We start from the raw sequence: 17748 nt of genomic DNA on the forward strand, positions 1-17748 counted from the left end.
AATTTTATCAAAAGATTGTTTTCAGTATAAAAAATTCCATTAATGCATTTCTCTCTCTGCTCGAAAGAGGAGAAAACGGAAATAAAAAATGAAAAAGGATTAAAAATCATTTTTCATTTCTCTCATATTTTACACTAAACCAAAAAATTATTTTCATTTTTATTTTTTATCTTTAATTATACTAAACACTATTTCTCTCCCGTTTTTATTGTTCTTTTCTTAAAAAACGTAAAAACCAAAAACAACTCCTTTACTTAACGGATAGGCTCATCATACTTTGACTAGACCGCAAGTATAACACCGTGCAGTGAATCTATTGACTCTGGACAATAATCTTTTAGAATGAGAAAAAAAAAAAATCTTGACTGCTGCACCATACACATAGTTAAATCGCATCGATAGTGTGCAAGTTTTTTTTTTTTTCTTTTTTTCACAAACAATTTAATTCGCTGATTCGAGTTGAGATATGACTTTATGTGAAAACTTTTTACTGTAATAAAAAAATTAAATGTGATTATTTCTAAAAAATTTTTACTGTAACAAAATTCGAATCAGTAAAATAAACAGGACCTAAGTTTGACTAATGTCATCATTTGGTGATAAATCTCCCATGGATATAGATCAATGACACTGATTGCTTTTACAAGGTCTGCTATTTTCCCAACACGGCCATGTTCAAACCTTTGTCTTATATAAAACCTTGAAAAATAGGAGGGAAAAAACAAAGAAAGAAGTGAGAGAATAAACAACTACACAGTTTGATATATATATATATATATATATATATATTGGTTGAAACTACGCACTTTGATATTGTCAATATTTAACAATCCAATTATTTATCCTAATCCGCCATCCTGATCGCTTATTATATTATATGGAACTTTGAACAAGAAGAGAGAGAGAGTAAAGAACACACGCTTACTTTGATGTCAAATATATCTGACACTGGATAACAACCCAAATACTAAGTAAAAAAAAATTGATGAGTCACCGGTCAGGATAACACAGAAAAAACTAGGGTCAACGATATTATATGATAGATTTTTTTTTTTTTTTTTGTGTATTTTCCTTTTCTTGACTGCAAAAAGATAGACCAGACTTGCTTTGGAGGAAGGTAAAAAGTCACGTGCTCTATTTAGGTTCTGTTCATTTTATCGATTCGAGTTTAGAATTTAAATTTTGTTAGAGTAAAAAATTTTCAGAAATAATCACGTCTAATTTTTTTACTACAGTAAAAAGTTCTCACATAAAATCATATCTCAACTCAAATTACAAACTTAAATCAGTGAAGTGAACGAAATTAGTTAATTAAGGCCAGTTCAAGTTGTTTTACTAAATAATAATTATAAATAACAATGACCTAGTTTACAAATGAAAACATCATAGCATTATTTTTGTACGTAAGCTTTATTATATTGTTATATATAGTGAAATCCGCGGATTGATTTTTTTTTTCCCCTTTTCCTCGCGGTTTGATTGCATTCGGGTAAAATGTGGTTCCATATAATAATATGCTCTCCATATACCATAGATATATATGATTTCGTAGACACTTTTGACTAGTACTTTGAAAGAAATATACATACTCCCATATAAATCCTATGAACTTTTTGCACCAAAATTAAGAGGGAAAACAGTTCAAAACAAATTACGAGGGAAAAAAAAACAGAATCCTTAGCGTTTGGTGGAGGGATTCGTTCCTTGATTCGAATCATGATTCGTGGTTCGCTACAGTATTTTCTCTCACAAAAAATACACGTAAATAAAAAATAATTCGAATCACATGATTTGAATCCTCCAACCAAACGAACCATAAATCTTGAAAAGAAGGCAATAACATAAAAACTCACGCGGTATAATGACAGATTGCATCAAATATAAAGTTTGGTTTCATAAAAAAAAAATGAACAATAATAAATAAAAAGTTTGTTTTTCCTTTAGTGCATGTTTTGTTTGAGGGTTTAAACCCCTCTGATTTTGCTTCGAACAATGTTTTCTATTAAAAAAATTTAAATTTTAGTTCAAACTACTTAATTTAAACCCTCAAACTAAATAAACACTTAGAGATAGTAGATTAAATGTATAAGAAAAAATCTCCCAACCACTAAACTTCTAATCCAAAAAACGAACAAAAAAAAGGAAAATTGTGAGTACTTTTAGTGTTTTTTTCTTTTCAGTTTACGTTAAATACCAAGTTTATTAGCCTTTGATTGGTTGAGATGACACACTTTTCAACGCAAATAGTTGTGATTCAATACGGATATTTTTAGGCATTGTTCGCTTCGCAGATTCGAGTTTTCAATTTGAGTTGAGATATGACGTTTTCTAAGAGCTTTTAACTGTAGCAGAAAAAGTTAGATGTGACATTTTCTAATAACTTTTAGCTGTAAAAATTTAAAACTGAAAACTCAAATCAATAAAATGAAAGAGGCTTTGCATGTATTTACAAATCCATTTCATCACGCTTAGAGAAAATATTTACAACAAGACGTACGCTCCTTCTCACATTTTCTTTTTCCATCACAAGTTTTTAACCTATTACCACTAGTCACTTATTTCATAATAAAAAGGACACATTCTAGGTGTGATGCGGATAATTGATATCATTTATCATGGGTGTCCATTTTCAGTTGACTCTATTCTGTTTTCCTTATCCAGTGATAATAATAAGAAAAGAAAAAAGTTAAATACAATTCCTATCTTGAAAAGTGAACTTTAAACTAGCAACTCCATAAAATTCTATGAATACTAACAGTGCTCAACATAACAAGTTTTTCTTGACCAATCATGCAATATCTAATAGAAAATAATTGTCATTATTTATTTATTTTTTTCAATAAGAGTAGAAGGGTTTGACTTTTAGAGGTGAATTGGGAGCTGAACTTACAACAACACAAAGTAAACTCTATATGAAATGAAATGGTTTTGTGGACCAATGTAAAAAAAAGAAAACAAAAAAACAAAAAACAAAAAACAAAAATGGGTACACATTATGAATCATGAAGGTCGATGTTTCCATATAGTATCATGAATTCTAATAATGCCTTCTGATAGCAAGAAATAATTCTAGTAATAGTGGTCAACACCACTCCAATTTGACATCAAAAGAAGATCAGAATATATGGAATACACCTTAGCAACCTACCAAATTAGAATCATTGATTTCACGAACATAACAAATATAACTCCATATCATAGCGTTTAGTGCTACTTGGGCTACATTTGATGATGTGTACGTTTTTTCATCCAAATTTCATATGACAAAAATGTGACCGAAGTGGGAGAATTTTACAGTAGGTATATAAGATAGTATTTTTTGAATCGTTAGATTTTTTATTTAGTTCATTTAAAATGTCATAATTTTACATTTATTTTGATGTGATTTAATTGTTCAAAATGATGTCTTATCATAACCGATAAACACCATTTTGCTAACAAAATAGTTTCATCTCCATAGGAATAAATCTCATAACTCACAAAATGTTAAGTCCCATTATGAACTTAGCGAGACTCATATCTTATGAATAATGAGATTTTAACCCGATAAAGATAAATAAAAATACTCTTTGCTAATTAAAACTGCTTAGCTTATATCCTTCCAGATTAGTGGGAACAAGGAGACAAGAAGAGGGTCAGCCTATAATTGTAATAGAAGTAATGTATGGATTTGGTATGAAATGGTTGGGCATATTCACAAGGTGGAAACCCCCCGGGGTGCTTCCATTATTAAAAGGACAACTGAACTTTCCTTCATTTACGCATGCTAGTAATTTCTAGTACTCTCTCTCTCTCTCTCAATTCCACACTTCAAATTTCACGTCCCAATAATAAGATCAGACAAATCACACGCGTTCTCTGTTGTATGACTTAACCGACCTATATTTTTTGATAAATATTTTTTAAAAGTGTATGAGTCAAAATTTTTATATTTTATTTTTTAGAAATATAGTTACACTAACAAATTATATTTATTAAGAGTAAGAGATAAATATTCAGACTCATATACTTTTAAAGATAAATTCTCTATTTTTTCATGTTATATTATTTTAGTTATTTTAGAGTTATTTTATTTCATGTTTATTTATTAAAATAATTTTTTTTAGTTCTATGAATATTATTTAGGATTTATTTGAACTTGATTATTATTGGGATTTATGTATGATCTATAAGTAAGGGTTCGTTTGGATTGGCTTCAAAAAAGCTGCTGACTTATTTAATTCAAAAGTCTTTTTTGAATATGTTTGGATGACTAATTTTAGGGCTCGTTTAGTTCGTTGATTTGAGTTGAGATGTGACTTTATGTGAAACTTTTTACTGTAGCAAAAAAGTTAGATGTGACTGTTTCTAAGAGCTTTTTAGGACCCATTTAGTTCGCTGATTCGAGTTGAGATGTGACTTTATGTGAGAGCTTTTTACTGTAGTAAAAAAGTTAGATATGATTGTTTCTGAGAATTTTTTACTGTAGTAAAACTCGAATTGATGAAATGAATAGGGCCTTACTGTAGCAAAACTCGAATTGATGAAATGAACGGGGCATTAAAGTGCATTTGACTCTTTTAGAATAAGTCATTTCCTTAGTGCTTATAAAAAAATGACTTATGAAAAGCATTTTTATTTACATTTTTAACCTTTTATTTGTGAACAACAAATTAAATATCTCATTTATGTCTTTTTATTACATTATTTTTTATAATAGAAGTATTTTTGACTTTTTTACCCAAATAAATTCAAAAACTTTGCTTAAATATAAAAATACTTTTTTAACACTATCCAAACACTAATTAAAAAATCTCAACTTATATTTATCTTCCTCTACTATTTAAATGCACAAATACAATCTATCACAACTCTATGTGTTTTCATTAATAATATTGAATATTCATATTTCTCCCTCTAAAAATTCTAAATTTTCCTTCTCTCTCTCTCTGCTCTCTTTTAGAATTCTAAACCGTTTTTCATCAGAAACACAAACAAAATAATAGCTAGCTCAATTATTAAAAACATCACAAACTAATCTAAACATCTTCTTTGGTCGAACATATTTGACAAACTCAACACCCTTTTATCACCTCACTATCAAAGACCAGACCACCATAAAAGACTTAGACAAACAAAACTCTTTCCTTTAGCGCTCTTCTCTCTCTCTAAAACACAAACAAAAACTCCTCACAAACACAACCCAAGAACCCCTTTTTTCACAAAAACAGCCAAATGGGTCCTGAATTCAATCGTTTCCATCATCATCAAGTCCATCAAAGAAACGCAATTTTCTTGCCAATGTTGTGCTCAAGACCCGCCATCAAAGACGTCCATGGCCTCCCCAGATGCGTGGACAGATCTTCCTCGTCCTCCTCGGACCCTTTGTCGCCCAGAATCAGTTGCATCGGCCAAGTCAAACGCAAGAACAGAGTTGTCGGATTCCCAAACCCCCACAGATCACTCAACGCTCTCATTAAGAACACCACGAACAACAACAACGCTAAAAACGACAACCATAATATTCATATTGTCAAGTACTCCAAGCTCAAGAAGTTCTTTTCTAGCAAAAACCTCACGCCTAACACAAATACCCCCGTCGCCGGTAACGGCAGGAGGAGGGTGACGGCGCCGGCGAACGGTGCAAATGGAAATGGGTGTTGTGGTTGTAGCTCTAGGGGTGTATGTAACAGTGAGAAATGTGTGGTGAGTGTTGTGGATTTGGACCCTCCTCTGCCGGTGGTGAAAAGGCCCATTCAGGCCCAAGAAGGAATGGAGGTTGAGAGTTTGTGGAAGAGGAGATCTGGTGGGGTGACTTTGAAGGGTTTGCAGCTTCAGCAGATTCATCATCCAAGACATCATCATTATGATCATCTTGATCAACCCACCACCGTTTGATTAAGTTTGTGTGGGGATGATTATGATTCTCAAATGGGGGAGGTGTTGAAAATGAAAGGTAGAGTTGTTCTTTTTGTAAATGTTTTGATTTTTTTGTATTTTTTTTTAACAATTTTGGAATATTGTTTGGATATTCAATGTTTCAAGACACTTACATATGTAACATCGACATCCATAGTTCTGTTCATGATCACGTAATGAGGATTTATTGTTGTTCATAGATCTAATTTTTTTCCCTCTCAATGTTCATATGGAAGTTGGAGGCCTTTCATATTCATTACAGTAGTCTGACTTGTTGGCTTTGTTGAGAGATGCCAAATTTTAACTGGAATCTTTGAATTTTCTACTTCACTAAAAGCCCGTTTTTCTTTCTTCATTTTGACCAAAAGCAATTGAAGAGGTATATATGCAATGCAGTTCCTCATCTTCAAATACTTTAATATTTATATGAAACAAGATGAGAAACGCACACGATTTTCATTATGGGGTTCTTCTACTGTGCCAGGAGAAGAATTTTCGACACCAATACTGAAAATATGATATTCTTACGAATTTGAACATGAAATTGCAAAATAAAACAATATAGTTGTGAAAGGTGAGCGTTAATGTCATGAATTACGTTAAAAAAAAATAATAATATACTGGCGAACTTTGAACGTCGATATTGTAAAATAAAAAGATCACTCACAAACCGGGATTGATGCACCAAGAACGACCCTAGCAAATGTGTAATACTTAACATCCTGATTCACAATAATTTATGGAATGTTTATTTTAAGGGTTTGTATCTATTTTTGAATCACGATTCTTAATTTTTTATATGTTTTTTTCTTAAAAAATTTAAATTTTAAAAATTAAAATAATAAATTATGGTTATGAATCTATAAATTAAACTTGTGATTATGTTAAATTTGGGAGTAAATTTGGTTTTCTGAGATGATTAAAGAATCAAAAGGAAATGCTAGGAAACCACGTGCCATGTTGTTGTCGCTGCAACCAAGTCCTGCTTTATGTATATCAGAAAATAAATAAATATAAAGCCCTGCTTTCTGTTGGTCCAGTTTCAGACAAACCGGGATTTAAAATAACAATGCCTGCCTTGGTGTGAGAAAAAGTAAATAAAAATAGAAGAATTGCCACTTTTTGTGCCTCATCCAGGGCCAAGAAGTCAAGTAAAAAGCCAACATTAAAGCTTTAGGGAAGGACATTTTTCTTCGATAGTATTTAATTTCTTTAGCTAGTTACTACTTATATACTTGTTAGCAAACCAAATAGCAATAGAAGACGTGATGTTTAATTATAGGACCAGATGCACATATATGAGGTTCTTTAACCAACAAAAAAAAAAAAAAAGCTGCTTTAACAAATAGCTCAGGCCTTGTTTGGTTTAACAATTCAAACTCTGAAGGTTTGAACTTTTTTAGTTCGAATTGTAGAATCTGAACTGTAGTGTTTCAAATTGTGATTCAAACTGTTATTTAGATGCACAAATAAATTGTAATTTGAATTAAGAATAAAATCTGAACTGTGTTTAGATAAAGTATTAAAAATTGTCATTAGAGTTTTATAATAAATCTTAGGATTAATTTCAAAAATTCTCCCTGAACTATGACCCTTATAATACTTTACCCCCTGAATTTTAAAAAGTAACATCCGTCCCTCCTGAACTCTGTTCCATTAATCATTTTTCCCCTTATGTTACAATGAGTGATGGAATTCACCACGTGTCAGTCACATAACCCATTTGAGGAGGATAATTTTAGACTAATTGTGAAATCAGATCTCTTACTGAAATATAATTCTAGAACTAGATCTCTTGCACATAAATTTTCTCCACTATCAAGCCACTTTCACAAAATTAAAACTGTTTTGAAACCAACAATGAAATTAATCTACCAATGAAGAACAATAGAGCAAAAGAAAATCTAAAATACAAATATTAAAAAGCCAATTGCATATAATAAGTGAAAATAACAAACCACAAAGAAAGAGAAATGGCTCAAAAATTGAAACCCGGAAACATCAAATAAGAAAAAAGGGGTACCCGGAAACATCAAATAAGAAAAAAAAGGTAAACCGGGAGGAATTGGATAAAAGAATCCCTAACTGATGAAGATTAGAACAAAAGTATTGTAGGGTGAAGAAGAAAATTGTGGCTCAAAGTTTGCCGTATAATTTTATGAAAGAACAAGAGAAGGAGAAGAAGAAGAAGCATCGTGTTATCCAATTGGTTTAGAGAGAGAAAGAAAAGGGCGAGAGACTCGCACACATACTATAGAAATTAGAAATTGGAAAAAAATAGAAGTTAGAAAGAAAGAAAGTCAGAGAGAGATAGACGAGAGAGAGAAGGGGATAAAGGATTTTCTTTGTTTTTTCTTATTATTTTTTACATGTTCAAAAGGTATAAGCATAATTGTAATTTTAATTCTCACTAAATAAGTGACGCGTGCAATTTCCTTCACTCATTATAACAGAAGGGAAAAATTGCTAACGGAACAAAGTTCAGAGAGAAAATATGTTACTTTTTAAAATTTGGGGGGCAAAGTGTTAAAATGGTCATAGTTCAAGATGAATTTTTGAAATTAATCATAAATCTTATAAAATCTCATTGTAAATGACATTTAAAAAATATGCAATATAAATGAGGATTTGTTCCTCTCTTCATTATGAACACATTAGGAAAAAAAAATCATCTCTATCGAAATTAAAACGAAAAAATTACGACATTTTTAAGATTTAAGTTAATGAAAGACAAAAAAACAAAAACAAAAAACAGTGTTTGTTTCACTATATCAAAACCATTCGGATGGTTTGAATTCAAGGAGGCGTATGAATTATGATTTTAATGGTTTGAGTTGGCCATAGTAGTTTGAATGACATTTTATTTTTGCTAATCCAAACGTCCATTTGAATTGTTAAGAACGTTTAGAATTGGACATAAAGGTCCAAGTAGCTTAAACAAACAGCCCATAAAAGTTTTATGGTGTCTAGCACTTGTAATATGTTAAGAATTTTCTCCAAAATTAGGTGTTCCATGTTTCTTAAACAAAAGGGTAAAAGAAAGAGAAAAAGAAAAAGGACAAAAGAAAAAGGAGGAAAGAGCAAAATGAAGGGTCACTGTTGTCATGCAACACAATTATTCAGCACCCAATTAATAAAATGTTGTCGTGTCTTAAAATCAAACTCTACTGTTAAAGGATGGTAAAGAGATTAAACTCACTTCCCGCTACTTATAACCCATATACACACTTTCTCGTCAAAAATAGCAGAGGTCACCTTTTAAGAAAAGTATTCTAGATTTTGGTAACACGACTGAAAATCTACAGTCTAACATCTAGAAAGTTCATCATCAAATATGTCACGAAAACCAAAAAGTTCATCAGCTGACGAATTTTATCGTAAGGCGTGAACTCTTATTATGCTAACCGTATGAATTAGTTTTTCAACAGTAAATTTATACATACATTAAGAATTACAACCCGTAACATAAAATTTTTCATATTTTAAATCAGACTGTAAAAAAACTAATTCAATAGCTAAACACAGTTTCTATTAGTGAAACAAAAATACATGTACTATCGTAAGGTTTGTCTAAAATTTTAGTCTAAGATATTCGTTGATGATAATTTTTTTTTCCTCTTTGCTTGCGTCAAGTGTAAAGAAATTTTAGGAACGCTTCATTTTTGTCTGCTTGCTACGTGAAAGTCTACAATCTTAGTACGTTTACATGTTGAGTTTGTTTGGACTTTTGTAGAATCTATCCATTTAATCCCGTATTCATCAATTTGGTCGTTGGATCAATTATAAGGTTAAATCTCAAATTTACTGGATTTGTTCATAGAAAGGAAAAAAAAAAATCCATGTAGTGCCCATGTTTACCAAATTTGGTTGTGAAGAAAATCCTAAATTTACCAAAATCCAGCTATTTATCCACTTAAAAAAAGGAACCCCGCCATTTACTTTTATTCCCCCAAAAAAGGAGGGAAAAAATAAAAACAGTAAAAGGTTATCATTTCCGGGCTCAGTTCAAAAGACCAGAAGCATTCATACAGAACGAATCAAGCAGTTTAACCTCATTTATCCAAAAGATACGAAAAATACTTCATACCCTAACTTTTCTCCAAATTCAATAATTTTTCCTTACTATATATACATTACATATGTGTGTGTGCGTGTAAAAATTGACATAAAAATTGAGGTTTCACTCGAGGACTTCAACATTTAGATCTCAATACAAACAAGAACCGAGAAAGAAGGCGCTGATTTCATGTGTACCAGTGGTTCAGCACACGTCATGGGCAGCAGAAACCAAAGTACGAACGAGGTGTAGCGTAATAGCAAGGCTGTTTATATTAACAAAGAAAAAACTCTGTAGCACTTTAAAGTTGGTAGTTAGTATATTAATCAGTCTCATCAGTACATGCAGGAAATGGTGATAGAAACAAATGGGTGATGTCAAGACTACGACTCTAAGAACAAACAGTTTTGTTTTGTGCTTGATGCTGCTAAAGATCCTAAACTCTATATTGTATTTATACAAGCAGAAGGGAGTTACCAGTCTACAGTTTAATCTGGACAACTTGATGTTGTCTAATCAACCTTGCTCTTTGTATGGAGTCCAGATCAGTTTGCTAACATCAACCTCAAGACCGCCACGGCCTGCTTGTTTTAGATGACGATCCAGGACCTTCGGATCCGCACAGATGACATGCTGCCCTTTCCTGTATTGTATTAATTCTAGAGTTTGTAGGGTCGTTAAAATATCCTCTGCCTTGATGGCTGTCATGTCACTTAGCTCCTGCAGGGAGAGGGGAAAAAAAGCCTCAATCAAAGTGAACAATGAAGAAAAATACGACGAAAGGATGATAAACAAAGCAAATTATAGAAAAATGAAAACACGACGGCAACCATTTGGCTCAGCAGATATCCAATTCTCGTTTTTTGTTTGTTTGTTTGTTTCTTTTGTTGTTGTTGATCGGATTTGGAAATTCAGCTTGGTGAAGACTTTAATAAGAAAAGAACTTTCAAACACGAAAACAAGTGCACATGCGGGTACATAAACATCAGGTGGTCTGTCAGGGGTCTATAGAGAGGGACAAACTCTCCCTCAGGTCAATATGCAATTCTTATTTCTTAGGATTTGGATTAATTTGTTTCATAAAATCTACTAAAAGAGAATCTCAACTTGAAGCATCACAAGGGGTGATACAACAACAACAACGAGCCTTAATCCCATCTATCTCATAAGAGAAGAAAAAAAGAACACAGACACTCGCATAGAAAACTCATCCTAAGTACAGTACATTATTCTCAAACAATTGAGTTCATTCAATATCCTTTCCAGGATTCATGGAGTTTTCAAAGAATCTGGACTGAATATATAAAGTATAGTATTCCTGAAAAGGTCATTATAAACAACAATTCCTCGGTGAACAAAATTCATAGTAACGTAGCAAGTAGTGGGGAAAAAACCTTCAATAAGTCCAAAGATGCAGAGGCATGAAACCTGACCAAGTAAAATATAACTTAAAGAAGATTCAGAAAATTAATACCTTGATAGAAATGTTGCCCTTGTGCTTTTTCAAGATGTCTAAAAGCACCCTGGTCCAGTATCCTCTGTAGCTCAGCAGCCCTAAGTCAGAAAGGGGCCTTTCGGGCGTGCCAACTTTACCTTCCTTCTTGGAAAGTTCATACGCTGCCCATAGATATTGGAAATCAAGAGACAGAAGTGCAAACATCGAACTTAAAATAATACAGCAGCAAATTTGGTATTGACAAAAGGAAACGCTTGATCTTGGTAAGGCCCCTAATAATGCTCCAGCGAGAGAAAAACATAAGGGTTGTTTAACAATTTTTTCCCCACACCTGTTCCCCTTTTAAGTCTACAGCTGTATTTAATAATTAAAAAATTTCCATGAAGCAGCTCCGTTAACCTTCTATAATCCTAACGGGATCTCATTGTGAAAATCAAACTTCAGAAATAAATTATGATTTCCGAAGGTTCAAAAATAAAAGGATTTAAGTGACAGAGAGCTTACAGAAGGCAATCAAAAATTTTCCATAGCCTTTCCTTTGATAAGGAGGAAGAGTAAGAATGCATGCCAAGTTATAGGACTCCTCAGAATGCTTTTCCTGCACCATCGGGGAAGAAAAGATAGCCACGTGGTCATTGTTAGTCATCACTCATCACACAATGTTTATTTTAGTAATTCGTAGATTTATTTTTTTTTGTCTAAATTTATAATTCGTAGAAAGACTGATGCTTACAGAATAGAAACAAATTTTTATGGCATTAAGCTTCAGGATAAAATAAGCAACGAAACAGAACCATTATTTACCTTGGAAAAATATCCAACCATATGGCATCCTCGATCATCACATTCACACAAAACGTAAAACAGAAAAAGATCGACATCATAGTAAAGGGTCTTGTGATCAAGAAACAGTTTTGCCAAATAACAAAGATTCTGCCCATAAACCTTGTTCTTTTTGCCATCAACCTGTTAAAGAAAGATATATCAGCTATTGTGAAGAGGAGAAACAAAAGATTATGTAAAGATAAGAGAACATGATCTAAATTGAAGCACATGAAGGACGAGAAGAAAAGTACATCGAACTCATACAGACTTGCTTAATCTTTACTGTCAGAGTTACTTAACATTTCACAATCTGTTTCCTAAAATGCACAATAAAACACTAAAAAGCTGTGCAAGAAAAACTTACCTCAAACATTGAGAGTGTACCACTTCGGTATATCTCGTCACCAGGGGGATGCTTAAGATCACACTTCCTCTTCATATTCAGAATTAAGATGCAAATGAAAAGGAAAAGAAAACCAGAAGTACAAATTAGGCAAAGTGGTCAACAAAATTGGCAAAAGAAAACCTCTTAGGAACATGTAATCAAGGATCCAATCAACCAAAGACTCACTGCTGAAAGCACTTTCTTTACAAGCAAGACACTGTAAAGAGCAAAATAGAAGAACTTGAAACATGGCTCACCATATGCCTTTGAAGCTGCTCTTTGCGCTTCATGAAATTGAGGCAAAACTCACAAAAATACAACTTCAAACAGTCATTGTATTCTGCTGGAAAGGGGGAGAAGTACCATGTCTCAATCTCATATCTTCCAAGTTCAATAGTTGATATATTTTTCACTTTTGTGAATTCTTCATGTTCACGCAAGCTTGCAGCATCAAGCTCTTCATGGCCCTATATTGTGAAAGACATCTCAAGGTTATATCATCCAAACATTTGACAAATAGACCGAGGAACATTTGTTAATTCTCACTGGATTCTGCCTAATTAAATCGCACTCCATTCCCGGCCATAAATCTATACACAGACTTCCAAAATAATTTGGTACGCTGCACCCAAGTATATGTTTGTCCTTTGTGTGGAAGGCCGTAGGAGAGGGGGATGAATCTATTCCTCAGAAGTTAAGAATGCAACTATGACTAGCAATTTATGAAGAATTGAAGATCACAATCTTTGCTACTGTAATTTTTTCCACTTCCAAGCCACAAGACATAATTTTTATTATATCCTCACTCCAATCTATTATTTCCGTTTTCCCCCCTTCATGCTCCAAACATGCATTGTCTAATTTCAATTTCTCTCTATTCTATGATATTCAATTAATAAACATACTCTTTATCCTCAAACATTTAGGGCCTATTAACATGATCCGCCTCTGATGAGAACGGCAATGATTTGCAAAAACCACAATAACAAACATGTAATAGCAACAGTGACTTGTGCATACCTCCACATGCGTCTCATCGATTTTCCGCTTCTGATGGCGTGTCATTTTCAAGCTCGTAACCTAAAAAGCCCTCATTGCAAAATTAACCAATCAAAACATCTGGAAAAAATATATATTAAAAAGAAACACTTGAAGATTAACTTTTATAATAATGGAAATATAAGAACACTTCTATATCCATCTCCAACACTATGGAAGATATCAGCACAACTCGCAGCTCAGAAATGAAGTTTTTGGGAATGGTTTTCCATTAAAGAACCCAGCATCACCTTGTCCTCTACTTTCTCATCAACATCAGTCTCTACCGAATCAAGATCAAGTTGTTCAAGCTTCACCCATTCATCAAGCCTCCTATTAACTATCACGAAAGAAACAGGAAAAGGAGATTAGTAAATATTTGTTGGTATTCTAGAAGTTCATTACACAATCGAGTACAATAAGCTGCTGAAAGTTGTTAGATGGTCAATAGAAAGGCATCTAAAAATATCACTTCCACTTCCAAGTTGGCATCAGTGGAGAGTTCAATTTTGCTTATCAGTTGTGTGAGATACAACCACCTGCAATGCAAATGCCAATACTAATGCTAAATTTCATAACAAAAATGGCACACGTGCCATTTTAAATGCTACATTTATTTATTTATTATTATTATTTTTTGCTAAGAAATGCTACATTCAATTTTAATATATCATTTTATCCCACCAATTTACGTACTATTTAGTGTGAAAACCAATAATATTGGAATGACAATTCGTTTCTCTCCACCCCATTCCTCAAAATAATAATATACTCTCATGTTCTAATATACAAAGATTCCAAAATTTCTTTTGGCCATCAGTTGTGGCTTTTGACATGGTAAACTGGACAAATATTTAAAGTTTCAAAACGTAAAATTGGCAATTTTCTACAAATGCCAAAACTTGGCATAAGTCAAATTTACCACCAAAAATAGAACAGGATTGGTCTGTAGTTTTCCTATCAAATTCGAAAAGTTAACTGCACATGCTCCAATAGGATACTCATAAGATGATCAAATAGCAATGAAATGAAACAACGCCATACATGATCAGTTTGCTATAATATGTATGAATTACACACCCATCCAGCAAGGAGAGTGACAAAAAAAGAAAATCTTCTGTTATGATTCGATATTGAGAACTCATAGGTTCCAACTTTTTTTCTTTTTTATTCTTTATTTCCTATTTTCTTAAGCATATTCTCTTATGGCATCACTCTATATGCCTCTCCATTGAAGTGCTCGTATTTCCTTCTAACTTATCCTTGGAAAGCTATTTCATATTCTTTCTCACTCTTCTCGAGGAAGAGACTTGTGCTTTTCACTGGACATGTCATTACGCATATTGACGACAAAAAACTTTCAACTTCTTCATTTAGATAGTGCAATTTTGAATTTTCAGAGAGTTGGCTTCCAGCTCTAATAACGTAGCAAGTGTTAAGTTAAAAGTTAAAACTTCATCCCATATGGATACAGTATACACACAGACCTTTCTTCTGAACTTCTACTTTCCAACACAATTACAACCTCTACATATTAAGTTGTAGATCGTTAACATATATCACATCTCAATGGCAATTCTTGGGCTATCTACTCTAGAACTCTTTTCTCCAAATCCATAGACACCAAGCATGGACTATTTTATCTCGAATTTTCTACCGAAAAAATACATACACACATACATAGACTTCTTTCCCATTTCTTTGATACACAAGTTATAATCCAAACTCTTACAAAACCAACCAATCCATTGCTTCTCAACATTGCTAAAATATGCGTTCCGCAACCTTTCTCTAACAACCTTTGATGGCCAAAAGGGCAACATGCTGTGGTTATCCAGACAATTTAAGGCGCTTTTCACCACTTGATGACATCGATCAAATGATTTCCAAGGACCTATCCCCAACTCAAACCGCCTTTAATCAATTTTCACTAAATTCTTAGATATCCAGCAACAAAATCAGAAACCAAAATTCTTACCAGAACCAAAATTTCAATTCCTGACAAAAAAAAAAAAAAAAAAAACGCATATATATGGTCTAGCAACAGCATCAAAGCAAAAACCCTAACCCAAAACCTAAACTTTGAGAAATTGGGAAATGCAAAAGTATGTATCTATAATCAGCAATAAAATAATGATACCGGAAACCAAACCACCCCTAACATACTCGTCCAAACCGAAACCCTAATTCATCCAAACACAAACAAGAGCACAAAAATTAAGGTCTACCCACAGCTCCGAACCAAAATCCCTAACCGTAGAAATGCAACGAGGATTGGGAAAACCTTACATTCGGTGTAATGGACGTAATACTCGTACTCGCTGGAGCCAGCGGTGGGAACTTTGCGGCGTTCGATGACCTTGACGGGATGGTACTTCCCGTCCCTCCAACGGCACATAACGCGCGTGTTGACCTCCAAGGGAAGCACGCTCGCTTTTCGCTTCTTCAACGCCTCCGTCTCCGGGGCCGTCGTGCCATTCTCCGGCGGCAGCGCTCCATTGCCGGAGGCGGAGCCGTTCTCTGCGCTCGGAGCTTCTATCGAACCCATTTCTCGATGGAAAGCTTCGAAAAGCCCATCCAGTTAGAACTTTAACTCAAAATGAATGGATTTTGACACAGAGAAACCACTATGGGCCGGGCCCACGGGCTCGCTTTTTGCGGGATATGTTTGATAACATTTCATATTTATTTAAAAAAAATAGAGTTAAATTCATGGATAGTCCTGAACTTTTTTCTATTTTTACAACTAATCTTGTAGTTAATTTTTTTTTATAAACAGTCTCTAAATTCTAAAATTGTTCTATAAATAGTATTTTTATTAAATTTTGGATGGAAATTTCTAAACTATTTTCTCTTTTTAAAAATAATTTTTATGTTAAAGAGAAATAATAACTATAATAGAAATCAAAATTGCAAATCTTTCTCAAAATTTCAAAACCCACTAAACTAAACAAAATTATTTTTTCCCTAAGATCTAGAAAAAAAATTATTGATATTTTTGATAGAGAAGATGATGACCTATGTTGTTGTTCTGTAGAGATTTTTATTTGACTTTTTTAGTTTTTTTAGTTCTTTTTTTGATTTTATAATTTTTAAGATAATATTTTTTTTAAGTTTAGACATTAAATTTAGTAGAGAGAAGATCGTTTAAAGACCTTTTATAAGCTAAAGTTAACGGTTTCTATTTAAAATTTAACAGATAAACTATTTATGATACGCTTTTAGAGTTTAGGGACTGTTCATAGAAAAAATTAACTATAAGAACTAATTGTATAAAGAGAAAAAAGTTCATAAACTATCCATGAATTTAACTCAAAAAAATATGATTATTATAGAGAAAAGAAAAAGAAATTCATAAGAATTCTCTAAATATTATAAAATTAATAAAATTAAGGAGAATTAAATTAAATAGTAATTATCATATATATAATTGTATAGTCAATATTTTAATAATATCAAATTTCATATTTTTAATATTTCAAAACTATATTTCAATTTTACTAAAATTTCGTTGTGTATTAAGAGCCCTTATTTTGGATAACTCTTAGATTTTGCAGTAAATAAGGCAAGATATTCTTTATAAATATTGGGCATAAATAAATAGTATAAATTATTTAACAATAAATTACCATTTACTTTAATCGCTTCAATTTATACTTTTTTTAAGGGATTTTAATTTATACTATTTACTTGAAAAACGTTTTGAAATTATATTATTTGCCTTTCCATCCCGAATATTATGTGCATTGTATATATAAGAGGCACGATCGATAATATTTAATATCAGCTTTTTAGAAGAAAATATATCAATTTGCAATTGGAAGGACGATGCAGTCAAATTAATATATTGTCTAGGATCAAGATATAAAAGTATATAAAATTTACCTTTTAATACTTCATCCTCTAAATTTTAAAAATAACATTCATTCTCATAAATTTCATTCCGTTAATAAATTTTTTCTTTCTGACGTTAAAATTTTTAACTGAAATACTAAAAAAATACCATAATTCACCAAAATCACACAAAAAAACCGCAAGAATCAGTCCCGATAATAGAGAAGCACGGAAAAAATTAACAGGAAAAAATAG

General features: G+C 32.4%; 2 protein-coding genes across 3 annotated transcripts; one reads left to right on the forward strand and one right to left on the reverse strand.

The window, feature by feature from the left end:
• The first annotated feature begins 4907 nt into the window (after window positions 1-4907).
• On the forward strand, window positions 4908-6082 carry LOC21398057. The gene has a single exon (XM_010097210.2). It carries the CDS (start codon window positions 5215-5217, stop codon window positions 5875-5877), a length of 663 nt encoding a protein of 220 aa, XP_010095512.1. The 5' UTR covers window positions 4908-5214; the 3' UTR covers window positions 5878-6082.
• A 3770-nt stretch (window positions 6083-9852) lies between these two features.
• LOC21398058 (histone acetyltransferase of the MYST family 1) lies at window positions 9853-16226 on the reverse strand. 2 transcript variants are annotated; one of them, XM_024165003.1, is made up of 10 exons: window positions 15949-16226; window positions 13911-13999; window positions 13642-13701; window positions 12879-13088; window positions 12601-12669; window positions 12216-12377; window positions 11916-12009; window positions 11430-11572; window positions 10433-10675; window positions 9853-10220 (listed from the first exon to the last, which is right to left on the reverse strand). In XM_024165003.1, the coding sequence occupies exons 1-9, from the start codon at window positions 16205-16207 to the stop codon at window positions 10472-10474; spliced, it is 1290 nt and encodes a 429-aa protein (XP_024020771.1). In that variant the 5' UTR covers window positions 16208-16226; the 3' UTR covers window positions 9853-10220; window positions 10433-10471. The 2 variants fall into 2 exon arrangements, with proteins under 2 accessions (XP_024020771.1, XP_010095513.1); XM_010097211.2 differs by having other exon boundaries at window positions 10210-10675.
• Window positions 16227-17748: the final 1522 nt, after the last annotated feature.

This window comes from Morus notabilis, unplaced genomic scaffold (assembly GCF_000414095.1).
Source record: "Morus notabilis unplaced genomic scaffold, ASM41409v2 Scaffold699, whole genome shotgun sequence".
Taxonomy (NCBI): Eukaryota; Viridiplantae; Streptophyta; class Magnoliopsida; order Rosales; family Moraceae; genus Morus; species Morus notabilis.

What these genes read in the sequence shown, in the direction of transcription:
- LOC21398058 (XM_024165003.1), bottom strand. Translation starts at nt 16,207, where the DNA reads ATGGGTTCGATAGAAGCTCCGAGCGCAGAGAACGGCTCCGCCTCCGGC. An exon ending in GTACACTCTCAATGTTTGAG is followed by an intron (nt 12,378 to 12,600) that starts GTAAGTTTTTCT and finishes TTTCTTTAACAG; the next exon opens with GTTGATGGCAAAAAGAACAA. An exon ending in AAAATTTTTGATTGCCTTCT is followed by an intron (nt 11,573 to 11,915) that starts GTAAGCTCTCTG and finishes ATCTATGGGCAG; the next exon opens with CGTATGAACTTTCCAAGAAG.
- LOC21398057 (XM_010097210.2), top strand. Translation starts at nt 5,215, where the DNA reads ATGGGTCCTGAATTCAATCGTTTCCATCATCATCAAGTCCATCAAAGA.